Source organism: Scleropages formosus, chromosome 1 (genome assembly GCF_900964775.1).
Source record: "Scleropages formosus chromosome 1, fSclFor1.1, whole genome shotgun sequence".
Classification (NCBI taxonomy): Eukaryota; Metazoa; Chordata; class Actinopteri; order Osteoglossiformes; family Osteoglossidae; genus Scleropages; species Scleropages formosus.
In genome coordinates, this window is record NC_041806.1 from 28,511,304 (window position 1) to 28,535,538 (window position 24,235).

The following is a 24,235-nucleotide window of genomic DNA, read 5'->3' on the forward strand; positions in this document are numbered from 1 at the left end:
ACATGTTCTAGTTGTCTGGACAGACAGTACTTGTTGGGTAACTATCGTAAAGAAAAAGTTTTCAGTTAAAAGTAGCACTTGGAATGTTTTTATAATTATGATTTGGGTTCTCTTTAATATGCTGAAATATACTAAATGAAAATTGTCTAATTTCATTGAAATCTTTCAAAGTCTCAGTTTAATCCATTCACTGTTAGCATTTTGTAGTTACTCATTTCTCTCTTTATGGGAGATGATTGAAGTTTCTTCAGATAAATTTGATGTGAAGGACAACTCATGGGTTTTTCAGACAACTGATTTTGATAGTGGCAACTGAACATTCCTAGGAAGCATTGTAATATTTAATTTATGCTTGTTGTAGTTCCTACTTTACCCTGTATTGTTACCATATTTTGTATGTCACTATGAGCCAGTGTTGCTGCGGTTGCAAAAAAGTTTTAAACAATATACTAAGTGCAGAAATACTACAGCAGTTATATTAGTTCAGACAGTGGCAAGTGGTCACAGAGCTTGATTTTCAAAACAGTAATTTGAGAAACAGCATAGAAATACAATGTACATTTACAGAATTGTATTTTTTATTTCTGAAAACACCTTGTCCTTACAAATAAGCCTTAAAAAATCTACTTTGAAACTGAAAAGGGGAGCAAATATCAAAGTGCTCTACTAAGATGCAATTGGTGATTCTTTGAGTACCTGGTGTTAGCTCATTAATTCCGCAGTATTGTCTATCAATGTCCACAATATCAACACAAATGACAAAGCATATCCTCTTTCATCAATTATCAACACAATACATGTAAAATCCAAGACACAAACAATGCCTTAAAATGAGGGAGGAAAAAAAACACTCTTACTGTTGAAATCATTCTTTGCTCTCCATTTATTAGTTTTCAAGCAATCAAACTTTTAAGATTAACATAATTACTCTTGTGCACCAAAAGAATGCAGTTTTAGATCATCCTTTTTATTCAATGTATGAATTTTACCAGACTCACCCCCCCCAGCAATAAAGTTTCCAATGAAGAAAAATGTGTATGTTTCCATGAGAAAGCTTGAGGTATACTGCAATTATATGAATGTGAGAAAGATCCCTAAACTGAGTCAATGTTCCAAGTCAGTACAATTATTGTCTGGAATAATATGAGAATTTTGAGGGAGAACTCCCCTTTCCATCACTCAATAATATCACATCTCCCCAAGAAATCAAAGGACAAAAAGCATGTTCACTAAAATGGATATATTCTCAAGCTGACCTGTTTGTAATGAAGGTGTTTTATCCAATTTGAGATTTTCTACTTACCAGTTACTCCAGTCATTCATTACCCATCATTATAATCCGATGGAACAACTTTATACAAAAAGACAGTGATAATTAAAGGGTGTCAAGTGTCTACAGAGATTAGTGTTTTTAAACACTGCACAAGATGACTCACTTTTGGGATGGGGAAAAAAAAAAAAAATCATGACCATACAATGTAGCCACCATTAGTATCTAATATGAACATTTTGGGAGGGACTTCTGCATACATACATCACTGATTTGAGGATATGACATCAAAATTGTGCATTATTACTGAGCAGTGGGACTACTGGTATAGAGGTAACACCATTTAGACTTGCAGAGTATGGGCTGCCCCTTTATGGGCGAGAGTGGACCCTGCACCAAAAGGTCCCTGTGTGCAGACGCAGCGCCTGCCGCTGCCACCGTTCTCTGAAGCAGCTTGGTCTGTGTTCCCAGGGGCCTTTGGGGGAACTGTGCTCATGTTCTACCTGCTGAGGCGCAGCTTAATGGAGTTCTTCACCACTGGAATGGGATTGGCTGGTAGAGGGGGTCCCTCTGAGAGGTCTGTATTGGACATTCTCTGGAGTGCACAAAAACAAAGCAAAAATCATAGAGTATTTCGACAGCAAGGCGCTATTTATTTTTTAGCTCTGTACTCCAGGCACAATGGATTTAAAATGAAATGATAACAGTTTTGTTTTTTAATAAAAAGTAGACTGTCAAGCTTTAATATGGAGGTACATAAATCTACATCAGGTGAACTGTGTAGGGATTACAGTCCTTCTGATACACAAAACTGCTTTTTTAAATTTTTATTTTTAATCAAAAGTAATTAGACAAGTTAACTGTCAAACAAAATTGACATGTTTAATACTTGGTGCAAATCTCTTGCATTTAATAATTTCCTTAAGCCTGTAACCCACAGACCAATATACTATATATACAGTAGTGATCATGTTTACTGATACCCATCTCTTAAAAATAAATCCAAAAGAACTTAGCAATGATGCAGCAAGTCAACTGATACTCAAGAAGCATTTTGAGGGGGTATAATCTCTAAAGGTTAAGTACTGCTTCTTGGGTGCCTGATTCTTCTGCAACACTTCTTTCCTACAGAAAAAAAGCTAAGCTATGAAATGTCATTAATTCGTTTTAAGTGTAGTTTTAAGAGTAATTTTTTTTTTTTTTTTTAAAGATATGGTTAATAGCGCTTGGATGTCAATAAATGTGACCACAATTCTGTATGTGTACTTCATGCAGAAAACAGAGAAGAATAAATAACAGTACATTTCCTTGAAAGGGGTTTAAAAATGTGCATATAAAGATCAGGGCATATTCTTCCATTTGCCCATATTATATTCAAACTAGCAACCAATAAGATGTTTCTATACTCCCACCTGTGCAACAGTGATTTGAGAGGCAGCATTTTCCTCTTTACACAGCTCCTGCAGGAAGGTGAGAAGAGCACAAAAAACAAGTTTCATAAAGAGCACAACAAAACGGAACAATTTTCACTATATTCATTTACCATTGACTTTTCAGAAATCTCAATCTTCTTTTCACAATGTGGGTATTTTCAGTCTTCATTTCGATTCAGGTGCATGACATATTAAAGTACCTTAAGCTCAGTATTTGAAGGAGTAATGTGATTAAACACCTACCTTACTTTCGACATCCATCTTCACATCACTCTGGGAAACCCTTTCCTCAAAACTCTGAAGGTGAAGATATTCATACAGTTTCAGTCAAAACATTCAGCAAAAAAAGAAGAAAAACTTGTAGCACTTCAATGTAAACAGTGCACAAAGCATTTTATATAAAATTAGTCACCTTCAAAAGGTGTAGTTAATAGCAAAAAAAGCGCTATACACAAAAATTTCAGAAAACCACGGTTTTAAAAGACCTGGGCAGAACAACACTAACAATAAGATAACATGTCATAAGACAAAGGGGGGAAGGACTAGTGTGTCCCAAGTAGAGTTCTTCTTAAGACAGACATGAGAAATAAGAGCTGTTGTTAGGTAAGTCATTAGCAGACTTGTTAAGTACTAGCTACTGATAGAGGTGTCACAGAGGTCTATGTCAGGATTTGCTAGAGAATGCTCTACTGAAGATTAAATCCATAAAATCACATTATATCAATAGCACATTGCTACATATGAGGAACATGCAGTTAGGAAAGGAAACATTCGGAGAAAATCTTCGAGAAGGAAGGCAGTGAAGATAGTTCATGGACACAATACAGGCACATTTTGACATTTCTTAAACCATTGGATTACTCTAAAAAAAAAGTCTGAAAGTAGAGGCAGGAGTAAATGAAGGTCAAACTTAAAACAGGAGACTAAAAAATAATGAAATGATCATTTTAGTGCTTACATTTTGTTCCATCAACCTGAGACTGCTCTTCACCTTGTTGTTGTCTCCACACTCTGCCATGTCCATTCTTTCACCCTAAGACAATGAAAAGATGGTGCAGATGGTGGTGTATTACTGTAATTATAAAATAGCAACTGTAGTTCATATGACAAAATTTACATAGCTGTATGTACAGAGGAAAACAGATGATACAAAATACAAAGCTCGTAAACTGCTCACAGAACCGTCAACTAAACACAAATCAAAAAGAATATCAGGGCAGCTTATCGCAAGGCTATAACAAAAATAACATCACCATTAAGCGCAATACAGGAAAATTTTGGGTTAGGTTACTCTGAGGAACTTGTTGAGTTGGAGCTAAGCCATGGCAAATATTGACAAATATTGACCTCATCGCCTTTGAGCCTCTTGCCTGCATCACTGAGCTGAGGGGAAGCAGTCCTCTTCTCTGGGTGAGGTCTGCTGGGCGAAGAGGTGTGGCTAACACATGTGTACGGTAGCGTCCGACTTGGAGTGTGTTTGGGCATGGCTGATGCTGCAGCTGACACTGGTGCTGGCCTAGAGCACTCCGGGACTCCTGACATAAACATGCACTCGGTTAGGTGGGAACATGGGGTGCGGTGCCATGAAAAGGTAAGCAAAGAAAAGCAATGTTGTAACACGGACCTCCAGCAGTTTCCCCAGTGGCCAGAGTGTCATGGGCGGCAGTCAGAAGAGCAGGAGGACTATGCCTTCAAATGAAATGAGACATAAGAACAACTGAGAAATTGTAATGAATATTGAACAATAATTGAATATTATTATTTTTTTTTTTATTAATTGTTACACTTTTGCACCCAACAGTGCTTTCTGCCACTATTACATAATAACATAGGCTTGTTTCAAAGCAAAGTGAAGATTCAACTTTTGCAAGTGTATTTCAGCTCTTGAAATTAATAATAATAATTTGCCTTTAAACGACACAATGGCTGTATTATATCTGCTACTCCTGACATATAAAGCACTCAGAATAAAAGCACCCGCAAAGTAAATAACATGGAAATGGATACTCAAACAGTATTTTAAAATACGTACAGGTATCCCTCGATATACAACTTTTCGGTACACAAATCTTTGAAGTTACGCCCTAAGAAAATTAATACCCTCCCTCGATAGGTAACACATAGGGTTTCAAAGCCTTAAACTTGACATTGGTATGCGTCCCAGCCAGAATCAAAGATTTACATTGAAAAACAAATAAGCTGAAGGAATTAATTTCTTGTACTGCATTATTCTTCTTATTATTATTATTATTATTATTATTATTATTAATAATAATAATAATAATAATGTTGTTATTAATAATAATAATAATAATAATAATAATAATAATAATGAGGCACAGTGGCGCAGTGGGTTGGACCGGGTCCTGCTCTCCGGTGGGTCTGGGGTTCGAGTCCCGCTTGGGGTGCCTTGTGGCGGACTGGCGTCCCGTCCTGGGTGTGTCCCCTCCTCCTCCGGCCTTACGCCCTGTGTGTTGCTGGGTAGGCTCCGGCCCCCCGAGACCCCGCATGGGACAAGCGGTTCAGAAAATGTGTGTGTGTGTGTGTGTGTGTGTGTATTATTATTATTATTGCTGCATAATACACAATGAGATTTACATCCACTTGGAGAAAATCATCTGCTAAATGAATAAATGTAAATGTAATATTACTATTAGTAGAACAGTAGAACCATGTATTGTATTACTTTTAACATATTTAAATAATGCATGATAATAAGGGCATGTTTTTATTACCAGTGAATGATGTTTAGAGCTATGTAACAGTACAATAAAGGTATTTTTTATTTTCTTCCCCTCTGTTTTGTTAATAATACTCACGTGCCCTGCACAATGATGTCACACCACAGGAGTGTGCCCCAAACATGTCACAACTATTCGGAAGAGCACCAGAGGGTGCGGAAGGTGCGTGTCGATATTTTTTTTTTTTTTTTTTAGACGCTGCATTCGGTTGACAAACGAATTTAGTGACATTATACTTTATTTTTGGGAACGAGCTCATTAACCCTTTTATACAGACCCTCTGCTCATTTAATCTAGAATGCCCAGAAGGGGTGGGCAGCCACTGGCATTTAGACCCCCCGAGGTTTTATTTTTTCTCCCTCGACTTCCAGCTGGGAGTTTTTGTTCCTTTCCTCTGTGGTCAATAGATATACTTATAGCTTTATAAAAGCATTGTATTGCTATAGTCTGCAGCCAGCTGTCTTTGTTCTGATGTTTTTTTTTTTTTTTGCCTTACATGCCTTTGTTAAAGCGCTCTGTGTCACTGCGTGAGAAGAGCACTCTATAAAAATAAACTGAATTGAAATGTATGATTTAGGATTTATCACAGCTACTGAGAAGGATGTGGCAACTTACCCTGGCGGACTGGCAGTGCCAATAAAGGTGCAGGTCTTTGACAGGGCTGTGGGAGAGGGCACAGACATGCTGCTGTCGCCATCCAGGGATAGATCCAAGCTGGTGTCTGTTATAAAGCGTACCCCATCTGTGGAGTGCTGTTATACAAGAAAGCATCCATCCGTTACCCGTAACAGCTCAAAGTGAGAGCTCTCTAAAACAGCAACTCTCAACTCTGCTAGCTCTTCCTTTTTGATGAGTTGTGCTTGTAAGTGAGGGCATCTAATCTTCCCTTCTGAAAATGAGCTTCTGTTCTATCCCAGCTTTAGACTCATTAATTAATCACTGTTTGGGTGGAACACATCATCATGATTTGGGAAGAGTTTTAAGCCAGGGTTTAAACCGACTGTTGGTTCTTGCCTCCGTTTAATTTTATCTCATTTCATCCTGACAGTCGTATCTGGTGTAGTCCTGGATTGAGTGTGTTTCTGCAGCACAATATTCCATCCTGCATCATAACCATGCGATTTTTGTCTTGTAACTTTTCAAGAACCTTTACTTTGGTCAAATGCATCAGCCAGACTAGTAGTAATAATAACGGTAGCAACAGCAACCATCACTTTAGACACTAATTACACACATGTCATTTCCAGGCAAATTAATATTTTAGGATCATTTGCAACATGTACCAGGGCTATACAGGAAGGTGTAACTGTTGGATTCCTGTGTTTGGTGACAGCTGAAACATGGTATGCATGACAAACCACACAGCAGGCTAGGATCGAAAACGGACTGACAGGGTGGATAATATGGTGGCTATATGGATGTTAACTATGTTAACCCATAAAATGGAGCACTAAAATGTATTTGTATAGTTGAAACAATGTTTAGCACAAAGAAGATGAGTAGTTTGGAGAAAACCACAAAACATCTGGTCATGGATAAGGGCAGGTGAGACAAGTTGTGGACAGACATGAACCTGCCATTCAGGTACAGGACAAAATTACCAATGCTCAAAAAGATGAATGGCAAACTCCTCTTACCTTTCTCCGTTTTTGAATAACAAAGTTTGGCAACAGCTGGTGCAGCTGCTTTCTCTTCACATGCATAGCTGTGATCTTCATGTCAGGTTCAAACATCTTACTGCTGATCGCCTGCCTGTAGACTAGAGCAGTTAAGCCAGTTTAAATGGACAAAGTGCTTAAAATGTAATTTATTAAGTGACATTAGCCAACAAAGTATTGTAAATGCAATTACATGAAATGGTAAGAATATGAATGATTACATGGCAAAATAGAGTGTTCATATGTAATTAATAAATAAATAAATAAATAAATAAATAAATAAAGGGGGGAAAAAGTTTCAAGTCCTCTCTGAGGTTGAATGAAAATAAATTGTGTTGTCCTTACACAATGCAATATTATTTGAACTGAAGAGGTTTCAAATCTCACTGCACAGTGACTGCCCATATTACCTGTGTCTGTGAATGACTGGATGTCGTACGTCAGATCAACGTTGAGGTTCTCTGACCCCTCCATCTTCTTAAAAACGATCCCTATCACCCACATAGTGCTGAATTCTTCCCTATTTCAAAGGAAAAAGGTTCAATGTCAAAATCTATAATTAAATACCACAATAAAAGCATCATCTGAAAATGTAAGGAGAAAAATGTGAATTAAGTCACAAACAATGTATTGTCTAAAACAATTCATATCTACATCTCAACAAGACAGATGTTCATCTGTGAACAGGGAACTTACTTTTCTGTGCCATTCTTGGGGCCAGGAAATGACTGCGGATTCACGTGGGCGAGAGTGATGAAGTCATTTTTTTCGAGGTTTCCGACCAAAATTCGAATTTTTGACTCAACCAAGCCAACCCTGCCAGCAAAATAAAACACAAAGCCCTCTGTTAAAAGCAGAAATGTATGAATTTAGATCCGTAGAGCAGTACTGGCAGTAAACACTGATAGAAAAACATGAGGGTACAAGGAAGGGGAAGGTCCCTGTCATAGAACAAAGTGAAATACATGCGGAACCTTGCTGATAAACTGAACCCAAGAGCCTGACTGGACCACACACTTGTTACAGTACCAGGTGGGCCACTTTCTTCCACTTTGTCATTGGACAACATGACATGAACAACACCACAGAGCAAGCAGAGAAAAGCACAAGTCATTCCCTAGCACTTGTTCCTGTAAGAGGTTCGAGGCGAGAGTGCACACGGGTTACTCACCACTCCAAGTGCAGTTTCTCAGTCGGTGCACTTGCTAGCAACACTATATAATGCCTTGGAACATAAAAACAGAACAATGCCATTACATCCTCCAAACAGAGCTGAGTGTGACACAAACAAACAAAAAAGATAAACAAACTGAAGCTGTTCACCCGCAGGCGGGTGTGAATAGCAAGGTAGGCTGGAGGACTGAGACCCCAGCCTAAGGGGAGCCAGAGTGGAGCTGGGACATGTCCTCAATGCCTTCTTTGTCCAGAAACATACAGCCTTCCAGTGTACCTGCAAACACATCTGTTACTTTAACAACACAAAAACAAGGCTTTTACATGCTCGCATTCCACACTGAGAAGCATATGGCAATCTACTGTGGGAAGCAGGAGTTGATGTGTCCCTTCAAATGCGTCACAGACTAGTTTCATTTCATCTGTACTGTGATAATCGTACCTCTATACATTACTATCCATCCATCCATCTCTAATGTATACCCTTAATCAGAATGAAGACACGCTGTATGGTAACACTGGACAAGGAAAGACACATGCCAGTGCTGCGTGAACAAGCGCATAACGCAGATTTTTTGCTCTATTACATAAAGTATAGAAATAACCGAAAACAGCATAAAAAGACTTTTTAGTGACAGATATAAATTACAAGGGGAAATAATACAGACACTCTTTGGTGTTAAGCTTATTATGGCTTGAAACTTCTAATTTTGTAGAAATTCTCACAAGTACAAAATTCAAAAATCTTAGAATATCAAATAAATTAACTAAATTTCAAAAAACTGATCTGCATTCTGATTTTTAAACTAAAAGTGTGGTTCATTTTTCCTAAAAGTATATCATTCATACTTTCATACAAATGATTGTGTAGCTGAAAGGCATTGTCCTCAAGTGACACAAATTCATATTAACAGAATAGAACAAAAATCAGAGATTAAAAAAAATGAAAACAAACGCTAAAACACAAATCCTGGAAAAAAAACAATCGATCTCATGTTCCAGAAGTCAGTTAACACCAGGTATATACACAGAAATTTTTAACATTATAAGAACAAGGCAGTATAAGAACTATTTTGGAAAAGATTTCAGAGTGGCAAATAAAAAGGTCTGAGACAGAAATATAGATTTTATTTATTACAAAGAACGTACATAAATCCACATGCTGGTGTTGCACTAATGGACTCAACTCAGCAATATTTATTACTTCATTGTTATGTTGAAGGGGCTAATGAGGACTTCAGCTTGGCAAAAGGGGACCTGAAATTCCCAGAACATCCCGAGTAAGAGCCGTGACATTCTCTAATAAACCCTGGGTAATGCACAAGAAATATCACCTTTCTTTGGACACATCGTAGCAATGTGACAAAATTACCTGTATGGCAAGGCTGAGCTGGAAGGAGTATTTACTACCAAAAACTGCAATTTCACACACAGGATTAAGGTAAATGTATACACAGAACTACATGTGTATCATAAATTAGTGCCTTATTGACATATCTGTGACAAGAACATTTATCAATTATTTGCACATAAGATTTAAAACTACTTTAAAAGTACTTTGTGCAACAAAGTAACTCCCGATAGAATCTACTAAAAAGTAAAACACTATGCCTTGTAATTCATATACAGTAGTCACCGTACGCAGGCGTCGGGAAAAAAGAAAACTCGCAAACTACAAAGATTTACCCCAAAATATCAAGAGAGATCTTCACGAAAGTCCTCTGACAACAAGATAAACAAAAAAAATTTCTGGAAAATTAGTTTATAAATCTTTCTTTGTTAAACCCAGAAGTTGTTGTACGTGACAAGCTGGCAAGCGTCTCCTACGACAGGGAAGAGAGTAACAAGATACTTTCGCTGATAAAAACGTTTAGAACGTGGCTCCAGAAAGCAAGCAGGTTGCAAAGAGCCAATTATTCAATTTGTCTATATGTTCATTTAAACACTGGAAAACAAGCAAAATGTATATCCAAAGGAACTTAAAGTGGTACGGTGTGTAACTTGTTTGCTGTATATTTACAAAAGGTACCAACACACAGCTCAGCAACTGACCATTTTGCTAAGAATGGTGTATTAATGATGAGGTGTATCAGGTAGACCTTATCTGAGGACACCCACTCCACCAATGCCCAAGTCACACAGGCTGAGAATATACTTCCTCCCAGAATAAAACATGTCAGTGTTGTACACTATGAAACAATTAAATAATTCTGCTATTAACTTTGAAATATGCATACTTGAAAATTGTCCAAGGATTTTATTTTTTTCAATTATACAGTAAAGCACAGGAATGTTAGCAAATTGTTCAGTAGAACAGCTTACCCATGATTTGTGCTGTGTAAAGTATATTTTAAGTATATTAAAATAAAAAATGGAAAATTGTAAATGTCTACTGAAACAGACTAACAAGAAATACATAGTGCTGGGAACTGGGAACTAAAACATTTTATTTGGAATTATATGTACAATAAGGAACAAGTAGGAAATAAAATAAAAACAATCAAAATGCAGCACTGAATCGGACACTATACAACCGCTGTACCTACCTTTAATTCTGATATTAAGGCACTGAACAGCCCCATTACTGCATATTATTATCACAGCTTTTTCGACATAAATTCTACAAGGATTTGTAAACAAAAGGGTGATTATGGATTATTTCATCGTTTTCCCCAAAATCAGAATAAAACCTTGGGAGCCTTATCTGCAAGTGTATGTCTTTATTTCAAATCGCCATGTAATGGATCACAAATTTAACAAAAAAGAAAAACATGTTACATATGCTAAAAGAGTGTGCGGGTATTTTTGAAAAAAAATAATCTTTATTGAAACACTTCTGTCTCACCATGTATGTCCAACAGGATAAGCAGTTTAATACATACTTGTATTTCTGAAAGAAGTTTGGTGCTTCAAATAGTTTGGACCAGTCTGCTTTATTCAGCATAATTTCATCTGTGATGGCAAGACCTGTAAAAAGAGAAAAGGTCAACTCAACTTTCAAGCAGAGCTCAGGCTGCACTTCTTACAGCACTAGTTACGTATCTGCTGCGAGAAATCACAGTAACAAACTAGAAAACAAGACTGAAAACTGTCTATGTAAATGTTTAATCTTTAAAAGATTAATAATTTAATTCTGTAAAATATATTCAGGTGTGCATACATAACATTGTTATGTGTAAAGTATACTGGTTTATATGGTGTTATGTGACAAATTGACTACTCAAGAATCACAAGTCTGCATCTAGATCTCTCCATCTGTTGCTGCAATGCATTTTTTGTAGTGCTCTCGGAGATGTGTACCACTTTGGAGAAAAGCATCTGCTAAATGAATAAATGTAAACACAATGTAAATGTCATATTACAAAGAATTAATTCCTGAACTGACAACTGTGGAGCTAAAAACATCACATGGCTGGAGGGGGAAGAACCACATAACCGACATGATATGTCCCAAAAATAATGAATAATACTTAAGAAGTGAGAAGTATCCTCCAGAAGAACACTTCTCAACAGTGGCTATGCATCCCTGTTAGACTAACCCTGTTTGAATTCCTCGATCATAACTGTGCGGGTAGATGCTGACACATTGTACGTCGAATTCTGCTGGGGGTAGGCTGGAGTGATGATTGGCATCAAATGGTAGCGGTCACTGGGAGTCACCTAAAACAGTTAAATTAAATATGACTTTTTATACCTGAACACTTGTGTCTCACCATGTATGTTCAACAGGAAAATCACTATAGTACACACTCAGTAAAAGTGAAGAGCAAGGGCCATGTGTACAACCTACTCAAGATTCCAGCATTCTAAAGATGCACTGCTATACTAATATCATTCTAACAACTCATATGATGAGACAGAAGGTACCCTCGGGTCCCAGACTTGGAGGTTGAGGTTGCACTCCTCAGGTTGCTTCAGCAGAACTGGATTAGGCCACTCCCTAAAGATACCACACTGAGTCAACACACACTATTCCACAGCACTCTATGGGTTTAAGAAGACATCATGCATGCTCTTCCTGAAGAAACAACAATTACAAACTGCTTCGCAAACCCTTGTACTTTTACTGATTTGCTACATTAGTTTCAGAGTTGGGGGCGCGGTGGCTTTGGCTGGGTCCCGCTCTCTGGCGGGTCTGGGGTTCAAGCTCTGCTTGGGGTGCCTTGCGACGGACTGGCATCCCATCCTGGGCGTGTCCCCTCTCCCTTCAGCCTTGTACCCTGTGTTGCCGGTTACGCTCCGGCTCACCGCGACCCCGTTCAGGACAGGTGATTTCAGACAATGTATACGTGTACATTAGTTTCACTTTTTTTATGTTTTCTCTCATATATTGAGTCTTTTCAACATGAAGCATTTGTTAAAAGGTAGAAAAATAGCAAAGCTTCTGCTCATGCTTCAACCAGTACTGCTTAGGTCACGACCCCAAAAAAGAGAAAGCAGTACTCATATATCAGCACGAAGGATAGCAGAACGAATACTTTTGCTGTTTTTTATGTATAAATGAAGGGTGCCTCACTGCTTCTGGGCTGTGGGTTCACATATACGTTGGAACCCCGATAAGGATGTATGTAGTTTGCCACCTCTCTACATACTTCTTGGTACACGCTCCAGTTTTCTCCACAGTGCAAAGACAAGTGTTGCACACGGATTAGTGACTAAACTCTGCGCACGTGAGCCAATGATTGTGTGTGACCGCCCTGTCATGGACTGGTAGCCCATGGAGGCTGTACCTTGTCTCACATGCGATGCTTTTGAAATTGGCTCTTAGTCACAGCAACCAGTGATGAGTGAGTCTCAGATGGTATTTAAGTCGAAAGAATGAGGAGTTGAGCGTGTGCACTTCAGTGCCTGCTGTTAATGCAGATGCTGCCAGTTAGTCAGTGTTCCTTGCTTTCTCTCAAGTCCAGGTGCCTGTCAGTTGCACATGTCACAACTCAAGATGCACCTGTGCTGAGCTCCAAATAAAACACAAGGGTTTGTGGAAAAAACTGCCTAATTCCACCACGCATCACCGCACGCCATGTGTCACTGTGAATTGTCATTTTTATGTCTTTCTTCATATCTACATCCAAAGCAAATTAGTTATTTTTTGTAGCTACAAATTGTATTGGGGTAACTTGCATTAAGTAGCTTGAGCAAGGGTATCATGGTCCCCTCACTACCTCTCCTGACTGACAGACCACAAAGCATCCATGTGGCCTCTGCCTGCGAACTTCCTGTGTTTCTTCTCCTTTAACACATAAAAAGGATCACTAGTTCACTCTACTATCTCTCAAGGTGTGCAATGATTTTTTTAAAACATTAGACTGACTCTCAATACCCCGAAAGGGCAATAACCTGCTACAAAACAAGAATTTTAAAAATAATGATCTGAGCCCCTTGCAGGTGTAACACAGTACGGCTACACACAGACAGTTAATAGCAATATGGGAAAATGCTCACCACTTGGAGAAGACCAGAAAAAACTTGTGCACCAGTGTGGAGGCCACGGCGTTGGGATACAGCTGGCAGGTACGAGCAACCAGCATCGCCCAGGACACACCACCCAGGAAGCCAAGAATGTTGGAGTAAATATTGTGACCTGCAAGCATAAGACATGTTTGTCCCTGAATCCTGGAATTATTTCGGATGTGAAATGATACTCACACATTACAATGAAATATGGATGTGCGTAAGAATGAAGAAGTACAGCAGAGGTAAGTGGGAATGTACCATTTTTCAAAGATACAACATACACATTCATAAGGAGAAAGCTGACAAGATTAATTTGGTTACCTTCACATATGACTACATTATAATTGGAGTAAGTCACTAAATTCAAAGACTTTCCAATTGTTAACATCTTCTCAGAATATAAACGTCGTGTTCAGTCTAATTCCAACGAAAAACAGACATAAGAATGTGGGATAGATGTAATTAGGGTCTTGCCACTGGGTACGACACTCGTGACTCCATGATGCCATGTACACATTCAAAGCACCCTGAGCCAGACGTGGCAACACATCACTGAACCGCCTGCATGTTTCACTGCAAGAAAGGTGTCCTTTTCTTTGTGGTAGGAGACCCCGGAGGAGCCCACTGCTGAGAGAGACAGACATAAGAAAGCCCGAGTGCGATTTGCCACACACAGCTGAACATGGGATAATGTCCTGAAGGCTGACTAGATCACATTCGAGCTTTTGCATAGTGCACACCATCTCTGTGTTTACAGAAAACACCATGCAGCCTTTAAAGGAAAGAATACCTTCCTTACAGCAAAGCATGGAGGAGGCTCAGTGATGATTCAAGGTTGCTTCACTGCCTCTGGAACTGGGTTCCTTAAATGTATGCATTGCATCACAAAGTCAGAAGAATATCAAGGCTTTGTGGAGTACAATGTCAAACTTAGTCTCAAAAGCTGGATATCCACCGAAGGTCATGGGTCTTTCGGCACAACAGAGACGCAAAACACGTCGCAGAAAGCAGCCAAAAATTATTCAAAATGCTGGAATATTCTAAAGTGGCCAACAATGACCCAGATCTATAGCCGACTGAAATCCTGAAAAGAGACGGGAAGCCAGTGGCGAAGAGTAGGAACCCTTCAAATCTGGGAGAACTTGAGCAGTCTGCAGTAAAAGAGAGGGTCACAGAGCCGATGCAGGGCTGCAGGGAGCTCATGTATGGCTACATAAAGTTCTTCAGTGCACTTGTGTTGACTGGAGGCTGTGCTACCAAATACGAGACGCAGTTGTCAGTTTTCTCACTTCCATTTCCTTCGTCTTCGGTCTGTGTGGATGTGAGTTGCACATGTTGCACCTTGAGAAGCACCTGTATTAAGCTCTAAACCAACCACAAGTGCTCTGTAATATTAACAGGGAAATGAAGTACTGAGGGAGCAAATACTTTCAAGTCAATTTCAACTGATGTTCAGAGAAAACTGTTAGCTTTTAAATACATACGCTTTGCCCACAACTTTATGGCCCGCAGCGTTAGTCTGAAGTTCTCAATGTTGGGCACCAGGTGCAGGATTTCATCTGTGACCCTGCAGCCTGGCAAACAGAGCAGGAACACTTTGAGCAAAAAGCATCATTCACATGTCTAGTCCTATGGGAAATATGCAAAGCAAATGTACACATGACATTCTCTTTCATGACAATCTTTAGAATTAAATTACAAAAAAATGTATCTTATTCAAGTACTTGACCCCTCAAAGGTGCAAAGGAGAGGGGGAAAAAGTCTGCTTTAACCTGTCAGTTAACTGAATAGTAAGTATTCATCCCCTTAAAATAACTGTCACAGTTGAGTACAAAATGTGTTTTAAAAAAAAAATAATATATTTAGACACATACACAACAGACAGTATATAGTTACCATTAAGACTTCGAATACAACGTATGTCTAAATTCTTCAGTAAACCATCATCTCGGAGGTCCAGGGATTCAGGAATTGTTTGTAGAGCTAACCGGGCAAACAGGATATCAATCTAATGTAAAAAAGAAAGGCATAATAAAGATTTAACCACACTATGAAAATTCCCCACAAACTGTGAAACATAATTTGTTTTAACATATCAGTCAATGTCAACTTTACTGTCATTCCCACTGTATGTTCAGGGCATACATAGGAGTGAAACTGCATTTCTCCTGGACCACGGTGTGAACAGAGGACAACATATTATCACTACTAAAATAATTTAGAATAACAAGCTACAAAACTGAAAACACTCTGGGATAAAGTGCAGTGATATGTTCAGTTCAATAAATAGAAATGTTAACAGACTTTACAGAGGATAATGCAAAAGAGTAAGGCTTTTTTTGAGCAATAACTGTGGAACACAAGGGTAGTGTGACATAATGTAGCTCAATATGCAATGTATTAAAGAAATACAGCAGCTATACTTGGGGTGAACACCGATTTAAGTGAGGTTTCAGCAGAGACTGTCAGTGACATGAGAGGAGAACCTCTGCAACCCATATGAAAGTGGCCGGTGTCCATCTGGATGGGGGGGCTTTGGGTACGGAGGTCAAAGTTCAGAAGTCAGGTATGTTAGGGGTGGTACAGAGAAAAAGTCTTTTCTCTTTCAAAAAATTAATAAGGCAAAAAACATCTATTTAAAATACCTCAATGCCATCAAAAGACAATTTTATTACGGGAACAAATGCTTCTTCCACAGCCTATAAAAGGAAGCAAAGACAAAAGTCAAAGGAGCAACAATTACTTCTTTCAACAGTAATTAGTGGTTTAATTACAACATGTCCCATAAAACCAGTGAAACACTCTATGATATAGTATCGTTTCTTACCCTCAAGTCCTTAACCTCCTCCTGCTCTTTCAATTTCTCGTAAAAAGAAGTGAAGAAGTCCGAACGATCCACATGGCGTGGGGCAACACAGAGGGCATCAATGTCAGCACCTTAAAAAGAGCCAAAATGAGCTGCATCACACATAAAACACTGACCAAAAAATAAATAAAACTTGCAAAGTCCTATTAATATTAAAGAAAGGAGGTATTTACACCCTTCATAGTGCTATAAAATGGTAAGATAACACTTTAAGACACACTTTATATTAAGATAAGCAAAACAATTTATGCTCAGTAAGATTAGTTCATAAATATCATTACATACAACCCATCTGAACAAATACAGATACACATCAAATACCTGCACGTTCAGTTGCATATTTTCACCAGTAAAATAAAGCAGCTACCCTTAATGATAAACTGCAAAATCAGTAATAAACAAACATAATTTACCTTTTGTATGAACTCCTAGCCTGTATGATCCAAATGTGAATATCTTTCCACCAACATTTTCTATTAAGGATGCTGGCAGATTCTATTTAGAATAAGAACACAGAGATTTGACCCATTAAAGGGGGTAAAGATTTAGAAAGATGTCAGTATCATACTATAATTCCTAGAAACCATTCTGAATTTACTATCAGGCTTTGTACACTTTGGTCATTTTCAAATTGTGGGACTTTTCATAACCTGCCACCAGGAACAAGCAAAAAGAAAAAAAAAAAAGCAGGACCAGAAGTTAAGGACTCAGTGCTTAACATCCACGGCAAAACGACACAAACCTAATAGAAAGCAATATGAAGTCTAAACCATCCGTGATCTTACGCTAGTGAGCACAACAAATGCTTAAGAAGCAAGAAGTGTGTGCTGGAGAATGGTAATGGCTGAAAATTTTTACAGGTATACCGTAGATGTGGTACTGAACGTGCTGTCACAAGTGCAGCATGCACAATCACACCACTTCATTTACGTGAGTCAAGTGAGCCATAAAAAAAAGACTAACATCATATTTTGTGAGTACTAGAACATGGTGCAAGGCCAAAACAAGTACACACTTTTACGCTCTCCCACATGTACATTACTTGGCTACGTCACTATCAGGAAATATTTCCTGAAAAAAGTATGACCACATCCTTGCATCACCTCTGTGGATAATGCTTGACCACCACACTTAGCATCCAGAGGACTGTGCATTTTACACAATCACTTCCAGTCAGCTATGAAGACACTAATGGCTATGTCACAACAGTACAACTCGGCCTACACCAGCACTGCTGATAGCTCATCTGCTGGCACTGGAACATACTGGAATTATACAAAGAACTGCTCACTTCCTCGCTTTCCTCTGGTCCACAAGGTTTACTTCCTTTCATGTGTGTTTCAGTGCAGACTCACCCATATTTCCGATGTCAAACTTCTTCATGAAGTAAAGGCATCCCGCCATATGCTTGCTTACTTTGTCTTTACTTTGGAGCCACTAAATGTTTAGTCATTCACTTTCCATGCATTCTGATTGCTAGAAAAGATTCACACTGACTATGTTTCATACGTGAGGTCAAAAAATATCCAAAATGTTTACAGAAATGAATGCAGCGAACAGTAGATACTTTTTAGTTTACCCTTGTTGAAACACACCATTTCACTTATGAAAATCTGCACTTAGAAGAATGTATTTTAATACCAGTTTTCTATTTATGTAAAAAGTTTTTCACAATTACAAAAAGCAACTGGGGGGCAGTAGGAACTCCAAGTCACAAAATAGCATATTTCCTCCTTTAAAGGCTCCTTTATGCTTGTGTGTGAGACACTTGCATGAAAGCCCAACAGGCCATCAACTCTGCAGGTATACTGTGAGCACGTCTGCTTGCCGTCTCTGCAATTACTCTTACTTCCCCACCTCTTTTTTCTTACTGCATCATGGCTACGCCATGTGAAAAACACGTATGAGAAAGAGTGAAGAAAGCTGAAAGGCCAAAAAGCAGAGTGTGTAGAGCATGTTACCACAGTCCAGAATATAAAACTGCACTCCAGAATTTTCGCCACGGTAGCTGAGAGCAGCATGAAGGTCATGTGCTCCTGCTTCACTCCCACCTCCCTCAAACTCCTGTGCTACGTGCAGCTAAGCGATGTGACGGAGGACGGAGCTCATCGAAATTCCCATCCGTCCAATGTGCATTTAAACATATAAACCCGAAAGAACGTGGATTTGGCTTTCAATTAAAATTACAATGGAAACTCTCTCTCTCACTAATCCTCATGCACGTATCAATTAAAAGATAAAAACGAATATTTGGTTTCAACTTTGCACACAGGAGTCCTTTTCAGCAATTCAACAAACATTGGTTTACGCTCAGATTAAATACTGGTAAGAGTAAACATTTCGTTAATATCAGTATAAGTGTTTCCAGTTAAAAAGTCAAAACAAGCTGCATATATGTGAACTTATACAAATCGGGTTCTACTAAGATAAATACCACAGTGACATACATTATATGCAAAGTGTTACAAAGTAGGAATAATGCATTTCACTTTGTAATCCATACGTGAATATATGCGCAAATCATTTAAGTGGTGATTTGAATATCAAGTGTATAGTGGTACACATGTAGTATTGCACAATCTTTAACTATCACGTCTCTCTCAAGTGTGCCGAGACTTGCGGGCAGCAACACATATACACATAAAATAAAGCTTATGTGCTGCGTTTCTTTCACTTCTTTTGTTTCCGTAAAATTCGCATATGCCAAAAGTGTTGCTAAAATTTGACGGATTTTGGATCTGCCAAGAGCGTCTGAGTTTCGATTCAACCTAGTGCAGCTACAGCAGCTGCTACCCAACTGCGAAGATACGTGGGGCACGCTGCACCCGCTCCCAGGTGTGCCTTGGGTACAACCTGTTATTGGACAGTTTGACAGCAGACACACCTCATCGTTTGGGGATCAGAGAGGAAAGCAAAGTGTTCTATCGTACTTTGACCCAGGTACTGCTCCGAAACTGTTCTCCTTTACTGTTACAGTGGAGGAGGAAGAAGCTCAAGTCCTGGAGTTATCTTGCCTTCCTCTTCGCTATATTCTGCCTTCCCTCACGCTCCCTCACAGAGCCTCTCAACTTCCACCATCATGCCCACCATCACCACACTAAAGAGCACCAGCAGTATATAACAGCTGCCTCCTTTTTGCTGACATGGAAAATTTAATGGTTATTTTGATCTACTTTCCAGTTAAAAAGTAAAAAATTGGGCCCGTAACTACTCTGATTACTTAAAAGAGAGAGAGTAAAGTCATACCTTCTTTTCACTGATTTCTCTGATCCATTCCTTAACAAGAGTGTTTAATTTCCCAAGAACCAGAATTCTGTCATGGAAAACACATTAGTTGCATGTAAGTCCATCACTCACCTAGAAACATTTACATATTATTGTAGACACATAGTATTGTATGAAGATTAAGTGTTCTATTTACCACACAACTGTAACTGCTTACTTTCACAAGCCATAAAGAAATGTCTAAAAGAGGAAACAAAAGGACTGGTACAATGCTGTAAAGCAGGAATGCGCCTGCCAGACCCCCGACTTGAACTTGACACCAACGCCACAAGTAATTTGACAGAAATGCAGTCACCTGCGCTGCAGCTCAAGCTCTTCTTCAAACACGCCGTACGGCTTGAGGGCCTCACACAACTTTCGCGTGAGTTCCACATCAGAGTCCTTCGGCAGGGCCAGGCTGATGGGGGATGTGATCCCATAGTGCTTAGGCTGTTGCTGTGCTGCTTGAACTTGGTTTGCAACAGGACTGTGAACACACACAAAATTTAACGAATGCGCATTAATAACAATTCTGCATGTAAAAAGTGGCAACTTTTCCGTAACAATCTAACGGAACAGTCAGAAATCAAGGTTAAACTGCTATAACTGTATGCCAGCGTTCAGGCTTCTGCACTTACACTCCCACACAAAAACAAAGTGAATATTTACTGTTCATGCAATTTTAACGCTTCACATGATTCATCACTGCAGTACCTCCATAGAGATGGACACAAAACAAAAAATGGGAGTACACCTTTGCCTCTAGTACAGCTGGAACAATTTACACAGCAAAATATTAAATTTCACTTTTCAGATCACACGAACAATGCAAATATTTTGTCGTATCATCCAGCTTCTGGGATGGTTTCCATGTCCATCTTTGACTTCAGTGCTAAACTAAGTACAGATATGTGTTGCTTAACGACGGGGATATGTTCTGAGAAATGCATCGTTAAGCAATTTCGTCATTGTGCTAACATCATAGTGTGTACTTATAAAAACCTAGATGGTATATCCTCGATGCAGTCAAGAGATGCGGTAAGCATGATATTTATGACGCCGTTGCCGGCATAACACAGCATATAAGTAGAAAGAGTACACTCGAAAATAATGATAAAAAGTACAGTAAATACATAACCCAGTAACATAGGTGTTTATTATCATTATCAAGTATTCTGTACTGTACATAATTGCATGTGCTATACTTTTATATAACTGGTAGCGCAGTAAGTTTGTTTGTACCAGCACTCCTACGAACATGTGAGTAACACACTGCGCTACAACATTGCTAGTCGATAACAATTTTTCAGCTCCATTATAATCTTATGGGACCACTGTCGTATATGCGGTGAGCCGTTAAGCGAAACGTCGTTAAGCGGAGCAAGACTATTTAGTTGTAGCAAGCATTTTATCAGACTGCCTGACTTATTTTTCTTCATGAACTAAAAGAAGTGAAACAATACATATGACCTCAAATTAGACTTATGCAGTTGTACTTCACAACTTTTAGGTCAGGCTCTGCAGGTGTTTGCTTGAACACGATGCTTAAATTGAGAAATCAGCCAGGCAGCTATTAAAGCATGCTGCCTGGGACAGTGTTTTTCACACTCCTGTTTGACTCATTAGCAATGCTATTAGTTTTCCAATATCAATATTCTCAGTTTTGTATGTATGTATAATAGCAAATGCTGCCCCATAATGAAGAAATCCAATTGAGACTTACAACCATTGCACCACAAACATTTTTACAGAATGAAGCGAGCAGAGCAGACAGCGAGCCGTCCTGTTCATTTACTCTGCGTCTTAATGTACAATACCATAACACACAACAATCATCTTGTATTCCGGAATTGTATGTATTAATCCTACATGCATCTCAAACTTCTCAGGTGCCATACATGTATTAGTCCAGTCTCAATTAGAAAGTCTGACATTTGGATTTATGCAAGTTTTCTTTTGCAGAAGATGTGATTTAAGAGGGGCAAAACAGACATTTCTGATCAATGTTTATGTTTTTGTTTGCATTTTTGGGTCAGTCTTCCCCATATGCACTGATAAGTATCTGACTGATGTCCACAGGATGCTAAGTTACAGATAAGTAACATCTCAGTGCGTGACATGGATGGACAGCCCTCACAAGGCTACTGCAACACTGTGGCTTAACGTGCACAGTTCTGAATGTGCTTCAAAGTATCGTTCCGTCCCACTGCTCGTCTGTTCAACGTTACTGTATGAGAATAGGAATGTAGTCATTGGACATTATTAACATCAATGCATATGTTATGTACAAGTGCCTGATCAATAGAAACTGTCCACTTAAACAAGTAGTACTTAAGGGATAACATTTTTCAACCTGTTTTTACATTTATTCATTTAGCCAATGTGTTTCTCCAATGCAATGCACACTTATTTACCCATTTAGGCAACTGGGTCATTTCACTGGAGCCATTAAGGGTAAAGTACCCTGCTCAAGGGTACTACACAGCCAGATGGGAATCGAAACTACAACCCTCGCCTCCACAAACAAAGGCAGCAGCTCTGATCACTACGCTATCAGCTGTCCCAATATTAGTGGGGGGAGAAACAGACTGAGCTAAGTGGGGAGAAAACAAAAGGAGAGGTAAAGTAATTTGATCGACAGTTATTATATTATTGTTATTATTAGTACAGTGGAAGAGAGAGTGACGCCCAACGTGGCTCCCTTGCACCGCGACGCTCCACTGACGACAACACAACTGTCAACTGTACCTCATGCCCCGGCACACACGCCACACTACTGTCTGCTGTGTTTCGTAAACAGCAAAGTTTACATGCCGCGAGCTCTCCGTACCCCGACCGTGTGAAGCGCACAAAAACAAAAGCCAGGTTACTTTCGCGGTGCCCACATCTGGTACACATAATAATAAATAAAATATATAGTTAGCTATTTTATTTAGCACTGTGTTAGAAGTGTACTCCCAACCTCCCTGTGTTTACAAAAAGTCCAGCACTAGTGACTAGTAGTATTCGGGGGGGACATCATCGGCCATCGCCGACTGCTCGTTGCTTGAACGCTCAGTCAGGTTGACGGCGTTTCGGCGGTTGTAACCTTGTCCGCCGACATGCCGAGAGGCGGCCGCAGAGCGCATTTATGCGCCACACGTGTGTGTAACGCGTCTGCGTGCGCGTGTTTAACAAGAAGCTCGCTGCTACAATGTGTCCGTCAGTGAACAAAGCGGGGTTTGCGCGCGCGCAGCCGCGGGAAAGAACAGCAGCAGGGCCACGCGACACGAAGCGCGTTCTACTGCGGAGCTTCACGGACGGCTAATGGAGAACGAGCTCAAACGGAAAAAGCCTGACACCTCAAAGCAGTGGAGCGCAAGACAAACTGAGCGGCCTCATCGGCAGAGAATGAAATAGGCGTTCTGTCCTTGTCACAAGCAGAGAGAGTGTTCCAATCATGCCGCAGCGCTGTCCATCACGTTACACGGAATACTTACAATGGCATGGTATCTCCAGTAGGAAAAAAAGTCTATACCCCCCAAAACACCCCGCTCATGTTTTCCTTTTTTGATATACCAGCTATGCGTATTCTGGGTTTAGAAAGCTGAAGACACTTTGCTTTTGTTTCTACTCAACATGGCGGCGCACTCTTCCAGAGGCAACCTTGACGTCCACGTCGTACAAGCGCGGTGACGTAATCCGTAACGCTCCCTCAGCGGGAATTTGAGAGTCGAAGGGGCGGTGCAATATGGCGCTTACAAAAGTGGACGTGTTTGAGTCATAGAAGTTATAGTACATAGACAGGCCCCACACAATCTGGCAGTCGTCCGCCATCTTGGAAAAATGATTAACGCTCGTAAACGAAAGCGCAAGGCTTTGTATGCGCTCAACCTCTCTCCTAAATAATCTTCTAACTTAGGCAATGCTGAACCGATTTCCACAAACTATATCTTATTTTAAAGCTAAATATATTTTATATGACTTGATCAAACCAGACATGTAATATCAATTACACAGTAACGTGAACGATGCCAGGAAGTTTACTGATACATAGAATAATACACAGGGAAAGATGTTCAAAATCAAAGGGGGCTGGACACAAACCAACCATGCCACCAATATTCCATCCCTCCTAAAATCCCAAATACCCCTCACCCCATCCCAAAACAGCTCCCTCCACTTAAAAATCAGCCCACATCACGGGCAAGCACCACACTCCTCTCCAGGAGCCACCACAAGCACTTCGCTGGGGTTGTCAAGTGGGCACCTTCCTTCATTGATGTTTCATTGGACTGAGCCCATGACACCTCCAGAAAGCTCAACGGCGAGATCTGGCGTCCCAGACCCACCCCCCTCCATGCCCACAGTGCCATCCCGGCGACTCCATCCAGCGA

General features: G+C 39.7%; 1 protein-coding gene across 2 annotated transcripts; it reads right to left on the reverse strand.

The window, feature by feature from the left end:
• Positions 1 to 1,044: 1,044 nt before the first annotated feature.
• Positions 1,045 to 23,522, reverse strand: papola (poly(A) polymerase alpha). Of its 2 annotated transcripts, XM_018735225.1 has the most exons (23): positions 23,339 to 23,522; positions 20,176 to 20,346; positions 19,842 to 19,908; positions 17,009 to 17,090; positions 16,557 to 16,666; positions 16,375 to 16,428; positions 15,626 to 15,737; positions 15,214 to 15,303; positions 13,718 to 13,856; positions 12,143 to 12,215; positions 11,815 to 11,935; positions 11,158 to 11,242; positions 8,274 to 8,327; positions 7,799 to 7,918; positions 7,513 to 7,622; positions 7,082 to 7,203; positions 6,060 to 6,196; positions 4,328 to 4,392; positions 4,051 to 4,238; positions 3,662 to 3,736; positions 2,947 to 3,000; positions 2,683 to 2,730; positions 1,045 to 1,865 (listed from the first exon to the last, which is right to left on the reverse strand). In XM_018735225.1, exons 1-23 carry the CDS (start codon positions 23,344 to 23,346, stop codon positions 1,770 to 1,772), a joined length of 2,181 nt encoding a protein of 726 aa, XP_018590741.1. In that variant the 5' UTR covers positions 23,347 to 23,522; the 3' UTR covers positions 1,045 to 1,769. The 2 variants fall into 2 exon arrangements, with proteins under 2 accessions (XP_018590741.1, XP_018590742.1); XM_018735226.1 differs by lacking the exons at positions 1,045 to 1,865; positions 2,683 to 2,730; positions 2,947 to 3,000 and having other exon boundaries at positions 3,680 to 3,736; positions 4,074 to 4,238.
• Between the last annotated feature and the right edge of the window lie 713 nt (positions 23,523 to 24,235).